Source organism: Rhinolophus ferrumequinum, chromosome 20 (genome assembly GCF_004115265.2).
Source record: "Rhinolophus ferrumequinum isolate MPI-CBG mRhiFer1 chromosome 20, mRhiFer1_v1.p, whole genome shotgun sequence".
Classification (NCBI taxonomy): domain Eukaryota; kingdom Metazoa; phylum Chordata; class Mammalia; order Chiroptera; family Rhinolophidae; genus Rhinolophus; species Rhinolophus ferrumequinum.
Genome location: NC_046303.1, coordinates 53,701,547 through 53,724,221, shown reverse-complemented (window position 1 = coordinate 53,724,221; position 22,675 = coordinate 53,701,547). Strand labels below are relative to the sequence as shown.

Below are 22,675 nucleotides of genomic sequence, written 5' to 3'. Positions count from 1 at the left end.
GGTTGCTTAAATACTTTTTAGGAACTTCTCAACCTATCATCATTGGAGAGAGATTATTATAAAAGCAAATAATTCTTTCATTGTCAGAATCTAATGCATATAACAATCACATACAACCACACCTGAAGCGTTAAGTAACAAATTTTTGAATAAATAACCTCTTAAAATATAGAAGAAGGAAAAGGAAACATGAAGGCCACATGAAGGCACTCTGGTAGAATGGACATCTGTGGACTAGTCCAGTCAGTCATTCTACAAAAGCAGTATGCCTAAATCACATGGATGTGTCTATTTAAGCAGGAATAATATAATACATGTAATACCTTCTGTGTTTAATACTTTATTGCTTCTTGCTAAATAAAAAGAGTGTTATTTTTCATGAGGCCAGATTGATATTTAGGCTCAAGCACATTCATAATGAATACTTCCACCTTTAACAAGTCATTCACTTTCCCTGGCTTCTTTCTAAAAGTAACTCAACTATAAGCCTATGGGTGAGTAAAGATGTGACTCCCTTTAGAACGCCTGGGGAAAACAATTATGAGTCGTCTGAAGAAGGGTATGTACCTCAGGTCCTGTGATGTGCATCAGGCCAGAAACAGCGGAGGCCACCGCATCATAACCAGCTCGCTGAGACAGTGGACCCGTCTGGCCATAGCCTAAAACGAGAACAGACATACTCAGCACCATGCAGGAGAGCAGCAATAAAACGGTGTGTTACAACCATCTGTATCCAGGAATCCTGCAGCATTTGGTTACTGTTATAGCTACACATCCCCTGAAGGAGGCAGTAAACATTAATTACAGTGTGTACCCCAGAAGCTTCGCAAAACACCTGCACGAATGTTTTGTCTGGCCTGAAGTGTCTTGAAATGTTTTTATTTAGTTTCTAACGTTTGAAAACCAGGAGATGGCACCAAAAAATGAAAATTTATGGCTTTTCTTGAAAAATCAGAAAGTAAATTCAAACTAGGTTCACATTCTTACATGGCAACAATGAGAGTTTAGTAACAGCTCTCCCTTTACACAGGGCATGAATTCTCCAAGTCTGCAAGGTCTCCACCACTCACTCCTTTCTGCCTCATCCTCACTCCTCATTTCACTTACCTTACCGACTCCTGCGGGTATTTACTACTCTTGTTCTATACCAAACAATACGCAAAGGAAAACAAAACAATGTCTCCCCCAGGTTCTGTTTGCATATTATCTCAAGTATACAAAGAAAATATAAACAATGATTAAAATCTTGAACATAAATAAAAGATTACATCTAACAGTGCTTTGTAGATTACAGAGACAGTGAAAGCATACCTTTTTGTTTTTGTTTTTTTTTGGCATCAGCAAAAATCAAGAAAACACAACAAGTATTTTCTCCTGCTTTCCTCAGCCCTGGCGCTTACTGTTGAATAACAAGGTTAGTTACATCATGAGCTACATGAGTCTGTTGCTAAACCCCGTGTGCCAATCAGAGAGTGGCCAGCAGAGAAGCCTCCCATGCCCATCAGCTAGTTGCCGAAACTCCCTGCATACTCTGCTTTAGAACCATCAGGAAAGCGGTGGGTGCCTCAAGGCCTCTGCTCGCTTCTCCAGCCACCTGGAGCACCGTCCTGCCATCGGCTCCGTCTGTCCACATACCTCACTCCCTCCGTCCTGCACGGCTGCACTCACCTGTTTCCTTATTAGAGGGACCTTCCCCAAAGAACTCTTAGAAAAGAGCACTCTCACTTCTCACTCTTATTCCCCTTATCTGATTATACTTGTCTTCATAGCCCCTGTGACAAGATATATAACGTAGTTTTTATTAATTTATTTTGCTTCCTCCCTATGAAAATATATACTCCAAGAATTCTTTTTCCATTCAATTCACTGTTGTATCCCCACCATCTAGAATAGAATCCAATAACATTTATTGTATGAATGAATGAATAAATAAATACTTGTTATATAAAAAACAATTTTTAAAAAAACAACCAATAGGTAGAAAGTAAATTAATAAAGAAACCAAAGAGGATTTTCCTATTTCGTTTTGCTCTGTTCTTGAGCAAAATGGCAACACAGACAGCCCTTTCCCTCCTGCTATGGCCACACTGAACTTACAGATACACATGGAGGAATTCCGTCTAAGAGAAATCCAGAAACGAGTTGAATGACTCCTACATACTGGGCAAGAGAAAATACCCACATCAAAATTGGGAGGAAAGGCTGAGAGACACTCTCGCCATAAACCCCACTCCACAGTGTCAGACAATTGGGATGGAACTCCCAACTCCCACTTTCTCTCAGGAGCAAATGGTTTCAACAGCACATTTAGTGCTCCAGTTTTTAGGCTCCCACCTGAGGGACAGGCCCCCAAAACTACTAGCGCTGATAGCCAGCAGTTTGGGTCACAAAACTGTCACAAACAAAGAGGTAGTTAATGGGCGCTGGAGCTGGAACCACAGCTAGGCCCCGGGGCTCAGAACACAAGGGGTGGACCAACCATCAGCCTCTCAGTCTCTCCCTGGTAAGCATTTGATGGTGTACTTCATACGCTGCTACCTGAGGGCCTGACACTCATTAACACACTTCTACGTGCTGACTGTGATGCTACCCGGAACCAGAGAGAACCAACCGGCACTTCTCCCACCTTACCTCTCCAGCAATGCTAACAATAAAACCACATCACCAGAGTGTCTCTGGAAAGAACTTCTACACGTGTCTCTTGTTCCTCAACTTTTACAGCTACTACCTGAGGGATAAGCTCCTGCATCACCTAGCTCTGACTGCCAACCTGGCATGTATTCACAAGTCCCACAGGACTACAGCAAACAAACAGGCAGTTTTTAACAGGCTTGGGAGCACCCCCACAGCTATACACCCAGTCTCAGTGCAGAGAGAGATGGCAAAAATGCCTGTCTCCCATTTTTTCCCTCCAGAAGGAGTGTGACTGCGAGCTTCAGTAATTGTTGCCTAGGGGCCCAGCTTCTAATCAGCCTGCATCTAGGTGCTGACCACAAGCACCCTCTTTGGGACACTGATGGGTCTTCTTACACCCTCACTACTGAGAGGCATGAAGAGCAAAGACAGTGGCTTGGACAATTACAAAGGTTTGAGAGGCAACCAGGACCTCTGGTTGGGCTCACCAACAAGACTCATCTCCCACACAAGACCAGAGACCAGTCTGTCAAGACTGGGAGAGATGGCTATTTTAGCTAATGCACAAAGCCAACACAGGAAGTCAAGGAAAATGAAGAAATCAAGGCAGTATGCTCTAAATAAAAGAACAAGACAAATCTCAGAAAATTATCATAATGAAATAGAGATAAGTGATTTACCTGATAGTTAAAAATAAAACTTAATTATAAAGATGCTCACCATGGCAAGGAAAGCAATGCCTGAATAAAGAGAGAACTTCAACAAAGAGATAGAAAATATTTAAAGTACTAAACAGAAAGCAAAGAGCTGAAAAGTAAAATAACTGAACTGAAAAATTCAGTAGAGGGGTTCAAGAGCACCCTAGATCAAATGGAAGAAAGGAGCAGCAAATTAGAAGACAGGGGGCTGGCCCAGTAGCTCAGGCGGTTGGAGCTCCGTGCTCCTAACGCTGAAGGCTGCCGGTTCAATTCCCACATGGGCCAGTAGGCTCTCAACCACAAGGGATGGTGGGCTCTGCCCCTGCAACTAAGATTGAACATGGCACCTTGAGCTGAGCTCCCGGATGGCTCAGTTGGTTGGAGTGCTTCCTCTCAACCACAAGGTTGCCGGTTCGACTCCCACAAGGGATGGTGAGCTGTGCCCCTGCAACTAACAACAGCAACTGGACCTGGAGCTGAATTGCACCCTCCACAACTACGATTGAAAGGACAACAACTTGACTTGGAAAAAAACCTGGAAGTACACATGTTCCCCAATAACGTCCTGTTCCCCTTCCCCAATAAAATCTTAAAAAAAAAAAAAAAAAATTAGAAGACAGGACAGTGGAGTACATACATCCAGAAGAGCAAAAGGAAAACAAACAAACAAAAAAAAAAACTGAGAAAAAGTGGAGCTAGCTTAGGGGACTTATGGAATATCAAACAGACCAATATATGCACTATAAGGGTCCCAGAAGTGCCTTATTCAAAAAAACAATGGCTAAAAATTTCTCTGACCTGGGGGCAAAAAAACAGACATCTATATCTAGGTAACCCAAAGAGTGCCAAATATGATGAATCTAAAGAGATTCATACATAGACATTATAATTAAATTTTCAAAAGTTAAAGACAAAGAGAGAACCTTAAGAGCAGCAAGAGATAAGCAACTTGTTACATACAAGAGAATCCTCATAAGACTATCAGCAGATTTTACAATAACCTTGCCGGCCAGAAGGGAATGGGATAAGATATTCAAAGTGGTGAGAGAAAAAGAAAAAAACTACAAGCCAAGAGTACTCTACCTAACAAAATTGTCTTCAGAATTGAAGAAAAGATAAAGAGTTATCCAAACAAACAATAGTTGAAAGAGTTTATCACCACTAGACCAGCCTTACAAGATATGTAAAAGGGAATTATTCAAGCTTAAATGAAAGGATGCTAATTGTAACATTAAAACATGTTAAAGTACAAAACTTACTGGTAAAGTTAATATATGGTTAAATTCAGAATACTCTAATGTTATAATAGTGATGGGTAAATCACTTATAACTCTAGCATAAAGGTTAACAGACAAAAGTATTAAGACTGCCTATAACTACAATTTGTTAATGGATACACAATATAAAAAGATGTAAATTGTGACATCAAAAACATAAAATGTCGGGGGTGTAAAAATGTAGAACTGTTGTATACATTTGAAGTTACGCTGTTACCACCTTAAGATAGACTGTTGTAAGTATATTTTATGCCAACTCATAGTAATAACTCAAAGCAAAACCCTGTAGCAGATACACAGAACATCAAGAGACAGCAATCTAAGCATGCCACTACAGAAATCAGCAAATCATGACGGAAGAAAACAAGAGAGAAAGGAGCAAACCAGGAAATAACTAACAAAATGGCAATAGTAAGTCCATACCTATCAATAATTACTTTAAATGTAAATGGACTAAACTGTCCAATCAAAAGACACTGAATGGCTGAATGGATAAAACAAACAAGATCCAACCATATGCTGAAGTGAGACAAGAGACTCACTTCAGTTTTAAGAACACAGAGTGAATGTGAGGGATGAAAAAATATATTCCATGCAAATGGCAACTAAAAGGAAGCAGGAGTAGCTGTATTTATATCAGATAAAATATACTTTAGGACAGAGACTGTAATAAGAGACAAAGACAGTCATTATATAATAATAAAAGGGTCAATCCAACAAGAGGATGTAATGCTCGTAAATATTTATGCACCCAACATATAAGCACCTAAATACGTAAAGCAAATATTAACAGACCTGAAGAGAGAAAGAGGCAGCAATATAGTAACAGTAGGGGAGCATAATATCCCACTTTCAATAATGGTTAGATCATCCAGACAGAAAATCATAAGAATATATTGGACTTAAACCACATGCTTAACCAGATGGATTCAACAAACATTTATAGAACATACCATCCAACAGCAGCAAAATACACATTCTTCTCAAGCACACATGGAACATTCTCTAGGCTAAATCATGTTAGGCCACAAAACAGGTCTTAATAAATTTAAGAAGACTAAAATCACATCAAGCATCTTTTCTGACCATAATGGTATGAAACTAGAAATGAATTACAAAAAAACTAAAAAATTCACAAATATGTGGAGATTAAACAACATGCTACTGAACAACCAATGGGTCAAAATAGGAATCAAAAAATACTTTGAGACAGATGAAAATGGAAATACAACATACCAACACTTATGGACTGCAGCAAAGCAAGGAATCTCAAACAGCTTAACTCTACATGTCAAGGAATGAGAAAAAGAAGAACAAATGAGGCCCAAAGTTGGTAGAAGGAAGGAAAGAGCAAAGATCAGAGTGGAAATAAGTGAACTAGAGATTAAAAAGACAATAGAAAAGATCAATGAAACTAAGCTGGTTCTTTGAAAAGACAAACAAAATAGGTAAACCTGTAGCTAAACTCATCAAGAAAAAAAGAGAGAGGATTCAAAAAAATAAAATCAGAAATATAAGAGGAGACATTACGATTGATGCCACAGAAATACAAACGATAATTAGAGATTACTATGAACAATTACTCGCCAATAAATTGGACACCCTAGAAGAAATAAATTCCTAGAAACATATAACACCTCACAAGACAGAATCATGAAGAAATAGAAAATCTGAACAGACCAAATTCTAATAAGGAGATTGAATCAGGAATCAAAAGAACTCCCATCAAACAAAAGTCCAGGAACAGGTAGCTTTACTGGTGAATTTTACCAAATATTTTTAAAAGAATATCAATACTTTTTAAATTCAATAAATAGAAGAAGAGGGAACACTAACCTCATTTTAGGAAGGCAGCATTCTCCTGACACCAGAACCAAACAAGGGCACTACAAGAAAATTATGGCCAGTATCCCTAATAAACATAGATATAAAAATCCTCAAAAACAATTAGCAAACTGAATTCAACAATATATATAAAGGATCAAAGAGCATGATCAGATGGGATTTATTTCAGTGATGCAAGGATGGTTCAACATGCACAAATCAATCAATGTAATACACCACATTAACAAAATGAAGTATAAAAAAATCATACGATCATCTCAATAGATGCAGAAAAAACATCTGACAAAATCCAACACCATTTTGAGATAAAAACACTCAACAAGAAAAAAAAACCTCTCAACAAATTGGACATAGAGGGACTGTACCTCAGCCATACATGACAAACCCACAGCTAACATCATCCTCAGTGGTGAAAGGTTAAAAGCTTTTCCTCTAAGATCAGGAACAAGGAAACATTTCTATTCAACATAGTACTGAAAATACTTGCCCGAGAAATGAGGCAAGATCAAATACATGAAAAAAAGAAGTAAAATTGTCTCTGGTTGCAGAAGACATGATCTTATATATAGAAAACCCTAAAGACTCCACCAAAAAAAAAACCTTTAGAACCTATAAACAAATTCAGTAAAGTTTCAGGATATAAAATCAACACATAAAAGTCAATTGCATTTCTATAAACTACCAATGAACTATCTAAAAGAGAAGTTAAGAAAGCAATCCTATTTACAATAATATCAAAAACAATAAAATACTTAGAAACATATTAATAAAGGAGATGAAAGACTTGTACACTGAAAACTATAGTACATTCATGAGAGAAATTGAAAAAGACACAAATAAATGGAAAGATATCCCATACTCTTGGACTGGAAGAATCAACATTGTTAAAATATTCATACTACCCAAAGTGATCTATAGAGTCAATGAAATCTCTATCAACATCCCAATGGCACTTTTAGAGAAATAGAAAAATAATCCTAAAATTCACATGGAACTACAGAAGACCGAAAATAGCCAAAGCTATTGAGAGCAAGGAGACATCACACTTCCTGATTTCAACATATGTTACAAAGCTACAGTAATCAAAACAGTAGGTGGTGAAGGCATAAAAACAAATATGTAGACCAATGGAACAGAATAGAGCCCAGAAATTAACCCACACATACATGATCAATCAATTCTTGGCACAAGAATGCCAAGAACACACAATGGAGAATGGATAGTCTCTTCAATAAATGGTGTCAGGAAAACTAGATATCCACATGCAAAGGAATGAAATTAGATCCCTATCTTACACCATATATAAAACTCAACTCAAAATGAATTAAAGACATAAAGGTAATATATGAAACGGTAAAATTCCTAGAAGAAAACATAGGGAAAAACCTTCTTCACATTGACCTTGGCAATAATGTCTTGGATACAACATCAAAGCATAGGCAACAAAAGCAAAAATAGACAAATGGCATTACATCAAACTAAAACGCTTCTGCACCGCAAAGGAAACAATCAACAAAATGAATAGGCAATTCTATGGAATGGGAGAAAATATTTGCAAAGCATATATCCAATAAAGGATTAATATCTAAAATGTGTAAAGGAACTTACACAATTCAATAGCAAATAATAATAATCTGATTTTAAACATGGGCAAAGGACCTGAACAGACAATTTTTTAAAGACGTAAAAATGGCCAATAGTACATGAAAAGGTGCTCAACTTCACTAATCATCAGAGAAATGCAAACCAAAACCACAATGAGGTATCACCTCACACCTGTTAAGATGGTTATTATCAAACACAAGAGAGAACAAAAGTTGGCAAGGTTGTGGGAAAAAAGGGAACCCTTGAACATTGTTGGAGGGAATGTAAATAGGTATAGCTATTATGGAAAACAATACGGCAGTTCCTCAAAAAATTAAAAATAGAACTATGATATGATCCAGCAATCATATTTTTGCATATATGTCAAAATGAAATGAAACCAATATCTAAAAATGGTATCTGCACTTTTGTGTTCATTGAAGGATTATTCACAATAGCAAAGATATGGAAACAACCTAAGTATCTGTCAATGGATGAATGAATACAGAAAATGTTATACACAGAGGGTGCCAAAAAAAAGTATACACATTTTAAGAAAGAAAAAAGCTATATTAAAATTGTAATATTCTGGGGGTGACCAGTTAGCTCAGTTGGTTAAGCGTGGTGCTAACAACACCAAGATTGCCAGTTTGATCCCCGCATGGGCCACTGTGAGCTGCGACCTCCTTTAAAAAAAAAAAAAAAAAAAAAAATTGTAGGGCCCGGCCAGGTGGCTCAGGCGGTTGGAGCTCCATGCTCCTAACTCCGAAGGCTGTTGGTTGGATTCCCACATGGGCCAGTGGGCTCTCAACCACAAGGTTGCCAGTTCAATTCCTCGAGTCCCGCAAGGGATGGTGGGCAGTGCCCCCTGCAACTAAGATTGAACACGGCACCTTGAGCTGAGCTGCCGCTGAGCTCCCGAATTGCTCAGTTGGTTGGAGCACGGGCTCTCAACCACAAGGTTGCCAGTTTGATTCCTCGACTCCCGCAAGGGACGGTGGGCAGCGCTCCCTGCAACTAAAATTGAACATGGCACCTTGAGTTGAGCTGTTGCTGAGCTGCCGCTCAGCTCCCGGATGGCTCAGTTGGTTGGAGCGCGTCCTCTCAACCACGAAGTTGCAGATTCGACTCCCACAAGGGATGGTGGACTGCGCCCCCTGCAACTAGTAATGGCAACTGTACCTGGAGCTGAGCTGCACCTTCCACAACTAAGACTGAAAGGACAACAACTTGACTTGGAAAAAGCCCTGGAAGTACACACTGTTCCCCAATAAAGTCCTGTTCCCCTTCCCCAATAAAATCTTTAAAAAAAAAATTGTAATAATATATACTGATAACAAAAGATGAATACAAGTCATGTATATAAATTTTTTTGGCACCCCCGGTATATAATGAAATATTTGCCCATAAAAAAGGAGGAAATCCTGCCATTTGCAACAACCTGGATAAAATTGGAAGGCATTATACTAAGTGAAATAAACCAAGCTGAGAAAGACACATACTGTATGGTTTCGCTTATATGTGGAATCTAAAAAATAAAAAATCTTAAAAAGCCAGTCTCATAGTAACAGACAGTAGAATGGTGTTTGAGAGATGCTGGGGAAACAGGGAGATGTTGGTCAAAGAGTACACCCTATAAACTTTCAGTTATAAAATGAATTAGAGCTAATGTACAGCATGGCAAATATACTTAATAATATGGTGTTATATGCTTGAATTTTGCTAAGAGTAGATCTTAATTATTCTCACCACCAAAAAAAAGATAAAAGTTAACTACGTGAGGTGATAGATGCGTTAACTTGATTGTGGTGATCATTTCACAGTGTATATGTATATCAGATCATCACATTGTACCCTTTAAATATACATAGTTTTGTCAATTATTCCTCAGTAAGTCTGGGGGGAAAAAGAAACAAAATGTGAGTTTATAAAACAAAGTCCCCAGACAAAATTATCACTCAATATTAAGAGATTAACATAGTTCAAGATTAAATTATATTTATCATTATTGACAGCAGAAAAGGTGTCACAACATGTCTCTCTTTTATGTTTTATTTTGGAAAATTTCACACAAATGTAGAGAATTGTATAATAAATCCATCAGCCAACTTCAATATTTATTCATAGCTAGTATTCTTTCCACTATACTTAAACTTACTATGCTTATTTCAATTAAAACTGTTGAATGAATAAAAAAATAAAATTATTTTTTAAAAAATACCAAAAGGGGGCCAGCCTGGTGGCTCAGGTGGTTGGAGCGCTGTGCTCCTAACAACGAGGTTGACGGTTTGATTCCCACATGGGCCAGTGAGCTGCGCCCTCTACAGCTAAGATTGTGAACAACAGCTCTCCCTGGAGCTGGGCTGCCGTTAACAGCCTGAGGTCGGCGTGGGCTGCTGAGTGCTGCCGTGGGCTGCTGTGAGCAGCCGACTGATGACCGGCGACCGACTGCCTCGGCCAAGGGGAGTGTAAAGCTCATAATACCAGCATGGGCCAGGGAACTCAGTCCTAGACTGAGAAACAAGGGCTTGAACTAGAGTGAGGGGGGAAGGCGGAAGAAAGGGGGAAAAAAATACCAAAATGTCTTCATTCATGTAGAAACTAATCACACTAAAGTAAAGTTTCTGGGGTGGGCGAATGGCCCAGTTGGTTAGAGCACAAGCTCTCAACAACAAGGTTGCCGGTTCAATTCCCGCATGGGATGGTGGGCTGCAACCCCTGCAACTAAAGATTGAAAACGGCGAGGGGACTTGGAGCTGGCTGCACCTTCTACAATTAGATTGAAGGACAACGACTTGGAGCTGATGGGCCCTAGCGAAATACACTGTTCCCCAATACTCCCCAATGAAATTTAAAAAAAAAAAAAAACACTTAAAATGTATACAATACTTCCACTTATATTTAAAAAAAAAAAGTATAGGCTCTGCTACGTCTGTCTCCCAGTTCCAAAAACAAATCACATAAATTCTGAACTATTACTTTTTAAATCTTTAGAAAAGCAAAAATGGGATATGATAGAAATATAAAGGGAAATGAAGTACAAGTCAACATTCTCCATGCAGAAATACAGAAATTAGTGCTAAGCTTATGAGAGAATTTGTATTTCAGAGCATCCAGTTTACAGCTATAAAGGGCACCCTAGACCAGGCTTCTAGTCCCAAACACAATGGTTTTTACAGCCCAGGTATCTCCAGCATAAAACAGCCCTCCAGGAGCAGAGAGATACTCCACCATAAGGCAGGAACACTGTGTGCCCACAAAACACCTGCTATCTCAACAGTAAGGCAAGAGAAGGAATTAAGTTTCAGTCTGCTCCACATAGGCAAATTCGGATGCTCAGGCTTCTGGCCTGGAGCCCAAATCCATCAAATGGGACATACACGATGTCCCTACCATCAGCACAACTCTAAACAGAGTTTTCCAAATGAAGGTCTGCAGGAAAACAAACAGCTTGCTAAATAAAAGTGTACCATCATACATGTCTTATTACACAAATTACAACTTCCAAGTATTTCTATTAAAGAAAAATATAGTTACTCTCGTGGAGGCAATATGGCATGGTGAATAAATAAGAGGATGTGTTTTAGGAATGAAAAACTCTGGATTCAAATTATAGCTCTGCCAACTGCTGTGTCTTTGACAATTCATTTACCCTCCCTGAGCCTCAGTGTCCACGATACTCATTTATCTCAAAGATCTGAGGATCCAACTTGATACGAAAGTATAGACAAAATGCATTTTTCATCAAGAACCAAATATACTTAGTTAATAAATGTTCATGGATTAATATACTAATAATATAGTAGCTTGCATTTCCACAAAATATTGAGAATAACAAAAACTGCCTTGAGATATGTTGAAATGATGAGAATAAATGTTATAAGCATTGCAATTATGTTCTTTAATAACCCATTAAAATTGAAAATTGTTGTACTTTGATCCTTGCACTTGTTCATTTTAGAAAAGCTGTCTATAATAATAAATATGTATATATTTATATATTATATTTATTTTAAAAATAATAAATATATTTATGTTTAAATATATATATATATATTTGCAGTATGAGTCAAAGATTACTCTACCTTTTCACATACACTTACCTTAACTATTTGAATACTGACTACCAGTACTATCAACAAATATTTATGACAATAAATAGAATATTTTAAAGCAGAAAACTAACATTATCAAAACAGTATTTTGCAAAGATCACTCTGTTGGCAATGTGAAGACTGAATTATTCATTAATAATTTAATAAAGAGCTGAAAAATGGTAAGCATGGAATCTAGATAGTTCTTTTTAATTTTATTTTTAACTTGACAATTCCAAAAACAACTATGATCAAAATCCAAATTAAAGAGCAAAAATTTAAGCATGTCGGTTCTATTTTATATTCAAATAAGGAGGTAAGGAAAATTAAGGAGGTAATGAACAATCAGAGAGAAACACCCTTCACTCTCTTTCTCTCTCGCTCCCTCTCTCCCTCCCCAACCCCCTTCTCTCCCTCATTCCTTGATTCATTCTCTCTCCTTCCCTCCCTCTCTCCCCCACTCTTTCCCTCTCTCTCCCTCTCTCTCCCTCCCTCTCTTCCGTCTCTCGCCTTCCCTCTCTCTCCTTTCCTCTCCCCTCCCTCTCTCCCCCTCCTGCCCTCTGCTTCCCTCTCCCCCGCACCCCTCCTTCTCTTCCTCTCCCTCTCCCTCTTTCTATCCCTCTCTCTCTCTATCTCGCTCTCGCTCTCGCTCTCGCTCTCTCGCTCTCTCGCTCTCCCCTCTCCCACCCCACCCCCTCACCGACTCACATTAATTTTAAGGAACGACTGCGCCATCTTGTGGCTTTCATGAACATTCACTATAAACAAAACGCATTTTCAGACTTGTCAGTAAAAATGCAAGGGAAGGAAACTAAAGCAAAAAGTTTTTTTTTATCTTTTAATTTGCCCTTAATACCAGATGACCTGGCCTGCCCACTCCTTATTTCACTCATTTTTCTTCTTGTGTCTAATTTAGTGTTTTCTTTTTCCACTAACTTAGGAGCTCCTGAAAAGCAGGAGCTCCCACTGGTGCTTTTTTCTGTAACTCCTATGACACCCACCACAGCACTCAACACTCTGTCCTAGGTTAATCTTGCGGAGGTCAAAGGTCCCTCTGACAGACTGATGAGAAGCTATGAACTCTCCCCAGAAGAAAGTAAGTGAACATATATGCTGGCACTCCTGGCACCCCATTCACGCCCCACCCCCACCCCGCTCAGATAGGTTCAGGAGCCTGGTGGTAATCACAGCTGCTCATCCACGGGCTCCAGGCCCACAGCACCTCGTTATCAGGGCAGTTCTGAGGGCACCGATCAAGGACACCTTTCAGGCTTCCAAGCAACTGAGAGCTTCAGAATGGCTCTTTGGCCCAATGACAAAAGGCAGAGATAGCTAACTCCAGTGTTTCTTATCCAGACTATTTCATTAGCCTCCTGTTTCTCTACCTCCTGCTTGCCTCTTGTGATCCAGTGATCTTTCTAAAATATCCACCAGAGTGCACTGTATTCCTGCCTAATGCTTTCAGGGGCTTCCCAAGTCACCCAGAGTGAATCTGGCTGAGAGTCCTTTATGACCTGGTCACCGCCCGCTGTCTGGCCAACTCTCATCAGTTTTCCCACTGCCTTCTACCTTGAGGCCCTCTGGTCTACTCACTGTTCTCTGAATACACGCCACGGCTTATTCCCGAGGACTTGGTACCACCTAGCATGTTTCTTCCTCCAACCTGCGCATGGCTGCCTACTACTGATTATGTGGTCTTAAAGATATCCTGCTAAAAGGTGTCTTCCCTGACCAGTCTAGAAACTCTCTCACATTTGACCATATTTTCATTTTCGCCAAAGCACTCACAATGATAAGACAAATACAATGGCCATGGTCATTATGGAGCTGGATATGTGTGCCCCAAGAGCCATCAGACTATCCTCTCTACTTTATGTAGCTTCAAAATTTTCAACAATAAAATGTCAAAAAAATAAATAAATTTCAGAACTACCTGTAAATTTCATTTTGAATGTCTGTAAGTACAGTAAGGAACATCAGAGCTGAATGGGCCTGGACAAAAATTCTTGCTTATGAGACGAGAAAACTAAGGCCTAGATATGTTAAAGGACTTGTCCAAGGTCGTAAAGCAAATCAATAGCAAAACGAGAACACTCAAGTTCTCAGTTTCCCAATCTGGTTCTCCTTCATCTGAACAGGAGAGTTCTATTCTCTTCTGAAGAATCTTCTTAGCCTCTTTCTACTTTATAGGATTAATTCAGAAACAAATTCAAGAGCCAGTTCTCTATAAGTGTTTTGGTTTTTTCCATTTGTGTGTTGTGTTTTGTGGACATTCCCCTTATGCCTCTTTCTTCCACTGTGACAACTAAATGAGATGTGTTCAGTAAATGGGCCCAAGTTTCATATTCTTAATGGCTTGTCACTCAACTTTTTCTATTGGCATTGTGTAAAACCTTCCTATTGTGAAAGTTTTCCCACAATCATCCCTTCCATTTCATAGGATTTGTCCTTCTGTCATATGTACAATGATTTAGATTCTCACAGTCACATGTCATTTGGATGTTTTTTTTCTTTTTCCCTCAGGGTACAGAGACAGCACTTACAAGCTGTAAAGTAAGTACCTTTCTACGTGCAAGATAACATACCTCAGCGGGATTCCAGTGAGATTCCTATATATTTCAATGTAGCAAGAGATCTCCCTGCATACCTGCTAAACAATCACAACTAGTACTTAACCCAAAGACTCTATACAGTCAATTAATAGAGGTAATTTAGGGTAATAATAATAATAATAATAGTTAACATGTACAGAGCACTTGCTATGTTCCAGGAACCGTGCTGGTGCTCTGTGTGTGTTACCTCTACAAGAATGATAAGAGGTAAATTTTATAATCCTAGTTTAATTACTATTGAGAAAAATGATGTTGTGAGAAACTAAGTGCTTACCTAAAGTCACACATCTACTTACTGGGATTCTAAAAGTAATTATTGAAGTGTTGGCACTCATTAGTATGTAACCACTTTTATAAAATATTTCCATGAATATCAACAGTTCATACATTGTTCAGAGACCAAAAATGTGATTAATATTGTTTGTTACCCCATAACCTTTGAAATTAGATCCCTCAAATCGCTATCACAGAGAGGCAGCAAAATTGGTTGATTAATTGCACAGCACCTAAAACATCTGAAATATAATACTATGAGGTATATAGTCCTATTTGGAGAAGGTAATTAAATTTGTAAGTTAAGCAGTATTCTGTGATGCAGCAAAAGCTTACTAAGCCAAAAAAAAAAAAAAATTTTATACTGATATGTCCTTATCACAGAATTAGTTGTTTTATGATATTCAATTTGATGATGCCAGTATATAAAAGTATGCTTTGTTTGACAATTATTTCTTATGCATGTTTCATTTTCTCCAACTACTTAGCATAACACTAAACACACAGTAGGAACTGAATAAACACTTGTTACTTGACTACTGCATGTTTTCGTATTTTATACTACTTCATGTATGCCTGTGATATGCTTCACATAAACTATCAAAACAAATGTTTTTACAGGCAAGGATTGACAGGAGTTTGGGATTACTGGGCATCAAGACACCATCTTGTCTATAATATACACTATTTTTTATGGAAACGAAATAAAAAGTCTTCAAAACCATCAACATCCAAATGGAGTCTACAATTACAAAGGCTCTGATGCTCAATGCCAATGCATCGTGCTAAGAGTGCCTTTAACTACACCCACAATGATGTACGTACAGAAAGAGAGAGAGATCCTAAATTCCAGAAGCCTTAATCAAGTAGGGAGGGAAAAACACTATTATAAATCATATTGATATGATAAAAATAAATTGCAGAATTTGCCCTCAAATTAAGAATTCAAATATATTTTCATGGAATATATTCAAAAGAAACTATACCAATAGTTACATCTATACCCCAACATTTTTGACAAGAAGAATGTAGTAGCTCACATTCTGAGAGATGTGCCTTAAAAAATCATTAAAGAATAAAGAGAATTATCATTGCTACATATTTTTCATTTAGGAGCAAAATCAAATTTTAAATGACAGAAATATAAAAAAAAAACTCAACAAGTAGAAAAGAAAATAAAAATCCAGCCAGACTCTCACATAAAACCAATTCCCTATAGCAAGATTCCCACACTCCAAATAGCAGCACTACGTCAGCCTGTGAGAGGACATTTTAGGCAAAGAACACAAAAATGTTCAGTACTAACCTCTTTATAGAGACTAAACATTGTCTCAAATTAAATCCAGATAAATGAATAACTTGGTCGGGTAACAAATTAACAAGTATCCCCTTTAGCCTTGTTCCATTGCCAAGAGAAAAATATTCAGTTAAGTACAGTCTACATCTTTATTTAATAGAGATCAATGAAACAAAAGGATAAAAGCAATCCAAGTAAAGAAGATATCAAATAAAATCCAGTAAGATTTGAACTACTCAAAGTTGGGAGCAATTAAAGCCTTTCTGAAGTACAGACTTCCGAGTAAGCAATGCTTCCTAAATAAGCAAATACACATAGTAACATCAATCCAAAAGCAGAGAAATAACATGAAATCAGGAGAAATAGTATAACATGTTAATGGCACTGGTGAAAATAATCATTTGTAGAATAAACTAATAAGAGGTTTTAAAATCTGCAGTTTTAACTACATCTAATGGTCAGATCTTGGTTCTTAAATAACATTCCACTGAACAGAACCAGGGCTCCTTGGAGAAATGGTCAATTCCAGGAATGGAAGGGTTGGGGGTAGAAACAGGATAAACGTGGAACATCTCATGCCAAAAATTAAGAAAATGCTCAAAGGATGATGAGGACACATCAAAAAGATACAGGAGACATCCTGAAGGTGTTCCCACTGGCCAAATCTGGGGCAATCTGATCATCAAAATAAATAATAATAATAAAGGATTGTAACTGATTGAATAAAATATGAATACAATAGTCCACACTGATATAAATAAATAAAGGAAATGGAAAGCTCTCCCTTTAATAGAAAGACAAATAATAGAGGTAAAGGCATGGTAGAATCAGAAAATCAGCATTTAATAACATCATAATAATAGTAAATTCAGGCAAGAATCATCCATGTATGATAAAAATAGTGGATGCCAGTTTCAGCAAGTATCAGAATATTGACATAGTCACAAAGTATACCCCCACACACAATATACCCTTTTAACTATAAAGGGTAAAACAATAACTGTACCCAGGAGAAACCTCTCAGATACGATCTTAACCCACTGATCAAAGTTCCATTGCTGGTAATGCACAATCGACAGTATGTGCCTCTGATATGAAGCACTGAGAAGAACGCAGCATCACTTCTATGGTGTGATTGTCAAAAGTACTTAAATTGAATCTATTCATGAGGCAACAACAGACAATTCCAGGTTGAGGGACATTCTACTAAATAATAGACCTGCACTCTTCAAAAATGTTTTCCATGAACTATACAAAAAGACCCAAAAACTACAAAGACCCAGATTAAAGGAAGCTAAAGAGACATGGCAATCAAATGCAATACAGCTTTTGGGTTTTCTTATGCTATAAAGGACACTACTGGGACAAGTGACAAATTATCAATAAGGTCTTTAAATTATATAATAGTATTATTTCAATGTTAATTTCCTGATTTTGGTAACTGTACTCTGGTTACATACAGAATTCCATGTTTTTATGAAACACAAACTGAGAAATTTAGGGGTAAAAGGGCATCACAAATCTGTAGCTTACTTTTTATTGTTCATAAAATATGTAGATAGATTTAGATAAATGATATAGGAGATGGATGATGATGATAGATAGAAAGACAGACAGACAGATAGATGGCTGCAGAAAGAAGCATAAAGCAACAGTATTTATATATCCCCATCCATGGAATAAGAGACTATAAGTAATGAGTTCTAACTCGAACCTGAAAACCATTTAACTTGCCCCAGTGCTTTAGGAAGGAGGAGGAGGAAGAACAGGAGGGGGAGGCAGCAGCACTGAAGGTTAGGAATAGCTGACACTGTCTAAATGCCAAACACTTCACACTCATTGTCTCATTTAATCTTTACAATAACCCTATCACTGGCAGATGAGAAAATTGCACTTGAAAGGTTAAGTAAATTTCCAAAGTCACGTAAGTTGTAAGTGGCACAGCCAATGTCTCAACCAGTCTATAGGGGAAAATGCCCCTCCTCTCTTCGCTCTGCTTTAATCTGAGCAGTTCCACCTTTATCTGTGTTGGGCTTCTGTGTAAGATACTTGAAGAAAAGTTTCAATAACGTTTAAAATAATGCTAAATACATGTAAAAGAGGACTCGTGCAGTTCAAACCCACATTGTTCAAGGGTCAACATATATTACACTATCCTCCCTCACAATATTCCAAGACTTTTCCCTAAACTGTAATGAAGGTGTCACTCAGAAAGACACAAAATTAAGCCTACAAAGAGGGCAGCACAAGCTAATTAAAACCACTTACCAAGTCCAGTGCCTTAAAGCAAAACTTGGGAAAGGAAAATAACACCTACCAAACTGTTCAAACCCAAAGTAGGAACCTCAACAGTCACTTCATTTCTAGTTGCAACATTTTATTCCACTAATATTAATCTGAAAAATACCTACTAAACACCTGCAATGTGCAAATATTGCTTTCAAGAAAATTAGCAGCACTTCAGAAAAACCAGTGTCCAATAGAGACAGAACACAATTCTACATAGCTCCCCACTAAGCAGTTTCTAATGCCTCCATGGTTGGGCATAGGCTGGAGGGGGTTGGAAGAGAAGAAGAGGTCAGCAGGGAAAGTCTTAATTAATTTTATCCATCGTGATGATCTAGTGTTGGTGCTCTCTAGGCTTGGAAGGGGTTTAAAGCTTACTCGTCACATGGGCAATTTAATGGGTTCTTCAAAGATTTCCCCATCTCATCGGTAGGGATCTCAGCTCTAGGGTTTCTTTACACTGGTGAATTGATGTCTTTTCCAGCTGATGACTTCTGAGTCCTTCCTCAGCCCCAGACGTCATCAATACACCATCAGTTTCTTTCTGCCCTCATGGGCAGGATCTAAAACCACCACACAATGTTTTCCTCTTTCTCATCCTGATCCACAGGAAATATTGGCAGGACTGTTATGGCTTCCCAAACCACAGCCCCCCAGACATCCTCTGGCTCTCTAAATATCTAAGACATAAATCACACATCAATCCATTTATCTACCAACTTCCAGGGAACAAAAACCAAATCCTCCCAGAGGTCCCATTGAAGGCCTTTTCCTTTGGCTTGAGATTATTAATTTTGTAGAACTATTTCTTTTGAAACTGTTTTTTAATTTAAAAATTATGTAAATGTACCAAAATCTGATGTAGTTATCTCAGAGTGGTGGCTTGTAAGTCTTATTTTCTTTTTAATAGTCCTCTATTTTCAAAGTTTTTCAAAATAAACATTTTTTACTTTTATGATTAACAAAAGAACAATAACAGTTTTAAATTTAAAAACATAGCTAACATTAGACTTACAGTCAAGATGGCACAGTAGGTAAACGCTGTGCTCACCTCCTCCCACATCACAACAAACAACTAAATCACAAAACAACCATCACTGAGAATAACCTGAAATGTAGCTGAACAAAAGTCCTATAACTAAGGACATACAGAAGAAGCCATGTCGAGACTGGTAGGAGTGAAGATGCAGAACAGGCTGGTCCCACACCCACATTTGGTGGTTAAAACTCGGAGAAATATCTCAGGTGCAGAGGTCCCCTCTAAGGAGCGAAGGTTCCCTGGCCCACACCTGCCTCCTCAGCCCAGGATTCCAGTGCCAGGAAGAAAGGCCTCCACAACTTTTGGCTGTAAAAACCAGAAGATTGTGGCTGAGTGAGACAAAGGGTGGCTGGAGTCCCAGGCCCTCCTCTGAAAGGGCCTGTGCATGGACTTCACTCACTCTGAGCTCCAGCCCTGGGACAACAGCAGTAAAAGTCCCAGGAACACACAGGGAGGAATTGATTTGTCTAGCTTCTCTAAGGGCTGGAAAGACAGCTTTCTCACAGACAAAAACCACTGTTCCTTTGTTGAGCCCTCCCCCCATCTCAGCATGCAGATACAAGCAGTTGCCATATCTGAGATTCCATCAATCTGGCTAACATTCTCCCCACCCTGGTTATTTCCTGATACCCCACCTCACCTAACTTGTGGACTCACCCAGGCCCCTTCCACTGACTTTTCCATACAAAAAGCCTGTCTTGGCTCATGCTACAGACTTTCCTAAAAACCTCTCAAACATTCACAAACCCAAAACAAGCAGCAACTGGCCTCGGCATGCCCTGTACTTTTTGCTCAACAACCCTAAGCCCAGCACTAGCAGCAGCTGGCCTCAGTTCACAGCTTAGGCTCTCCCAGGTAACTCTAAGCCCAGCAAAAGTGGCAACCATCTGCAGATTTTTGTACCTCTTGCCAAGTGGCTCCAACTAGTGCACAAGCAGTGGCTGATCTATACCAGAGACCCTTCCAAGAGTCCCCAGAACCAACACACTCAGTTGCCGGCTTCAGACCACACCAGAGCACCACCCAACCACCTCCACAAATGACACATCCAAATGAAAGACTCTGCAGGCATCAGAGCCCTGCTAAAGTGAATTCTGCTTCTTAGAGTCAGATCCTCCACTGTAGGGTCTAGGCCAGTCCTCACAACTAATCAGCCTAAGGGTTAATCCTTCCCACAGACGTGCAAACAGCACCCAAGGCTCAACTACAGCATAAGGACACAAACAACCCACACAGCAACACCCAGCTCAGGTGACCAGGGAAACTGTGCCTCTGAGCCCCACAGTACACCTACTACATAAGGCTACTCTACCAAGACCAGAACACATAGCAGCAGCTCTATCTAATACACAGAAACAAACACAGGGGGGCAGCCAAAGTGAGGAGACAAAGAAACATGTCCCAAATAAAAGAACAGAAAAAACTCCAGAAAAAGAACTAAATAAAATGAAGACAAGCAATCTACCACACACAGTGCTCAAAACACTGGTTATAAGGATGCTCAATGATCTCAGTGAGAAATTCAACAAAGAGGTAGGACATGTAAAAACAGAGACAGCAAACATAAAAAAGAACCAGCCAGAAATGAAAAATACAGTAACTGAAATGAGGAATACATTAGAGGGAATCACCAGTAGATTAGATGAAACCAGCCATGTAAAAGATAAGGTACCAGAAAGCACCCAATCAGAACAGCAAAAAAAAAAAGAATCCAAGAAAATAAGGATAGTTTTAAGGGGCCTCTGGGACAGCATCAAGCGTATCAACATTCACATAATAGGGGCTCCAAAAGGAGAAGAGAGAGAGCAATGAATTGGAAACCTTTTTCAAATTTTGAAGAAATAGTGATGGAAAACTTCCCTAATCTGGTGAAGGAAATAGACATACAAGCCCAGGAAGTGCAGAGTCCCAAACAAGATGAACCAAAAGATGCCCATACTAAGACACATTGTAACCGCACATGAACTTCATTTCTTTAGCATGAATTTTTCCTTAATCCAAGCTAGCTTTGTTTAGCCTGATAGAATTATGACTCCCTTGCATTCTTTCCCCAAATCATCCTACCTGTACATATACAGTATGTTCACTCCTTTTCATCATTAAGCCCTTAGGACTTTAGGTTCTGATCAGCATCAAACTCACTTAAGAATGAAGCTTCTGGTCTATAAACTGTGACAGGATATAACAGCTAAACCTCAAACTAGAATAAGGTTTTAACAACATAAAGATAGCACCTTGGGCTCAGTTGTTTTTCAGTTCCTGACTAATAAAAGCAGAATGGCCCCATAAACCACATCCACTGGAACCAGACCAAACAGTGCCATGACTGACACCAGGACCTGAAGCCGTAATCGACTGCTCCCTGCCTTGGCCCCGACCAATCAGTAGAGTCCCCAGCCCCAACTCCCATAGTAACCATGATTAATGATTTTCCCCTCATATAACGTAGTCACTAGAGGCTAGGGTTTCCTGGCGGGAATTCCCGCCTGTTCTCAGGAATTTTTTTCGCTTTCCCATTCCCAAATCCCGAGATATAAACTGTTTTCTTTTCTCCACAATGAATCATTTCCACAAAGTGACGGCTGACACTACCAACCACCTGGGTTCAAGGAGCCGATTTTCCCAATTTCCTGACCAACTTTTCTCAGGATTCGGGAATAGAAAAGCAAAAAACATTCCCGAGAACAGGAGGGAATTCCCATCCAGAAACCCTAGCGATAAATAGGAAAAATGTCTAAGAAATACATTGGGAGTAGTACGTTTATTTCCCATTGTGGGTATTACTGGGTTCAAGGAGCCGATTTTCCTGATTTACCGACCAACTTTTCTCGGGATTCGGGAATGGGAAAGTGAAAAAAATTCCTGAGAACAGACGGGAATTCCCGCCTGGAAACCCTACTAGAGGCCATAAGGAAGCCAGGTTTTTGAGAGCACTAGCTCACGTGTTATCCGGGCTTGGCAAAAACTTCTTAAATCTTTACTTTCTTTGCTGCAATTTCCTGTCTTATTTAGCTTGAGTACACACAGGCAACAGAC

The 22,675-nt window shown here is 38.9% G+C and overlaps 1 protein-coding gene across 6 annotated transcripts in view; it reads right to left on the bottom strand.

Annotated features, from left to right (window-relative positions):
• Positions 1-22,675, bottom strand: part of SUGCT (succinyl-CoA:glutarate-CoA transferase) — a 719,436-nt gene that overhangs the window by 625,127 nt on the left and 71,634 nt on the right. For all 6 annotated transcript variants that reach the window (XM_033088468.1, XM_033088470.1, XM_033088472.1 and 3 more), the window contains exon 7: positions 568-659. In XM_033088468.1, coding sequence (XP_032944359.1) covers positions 568-659 — 92 coding nt within the window. The remainder of the gene's footprint in view (positions 1-567; positions 660-22,675) is intronic.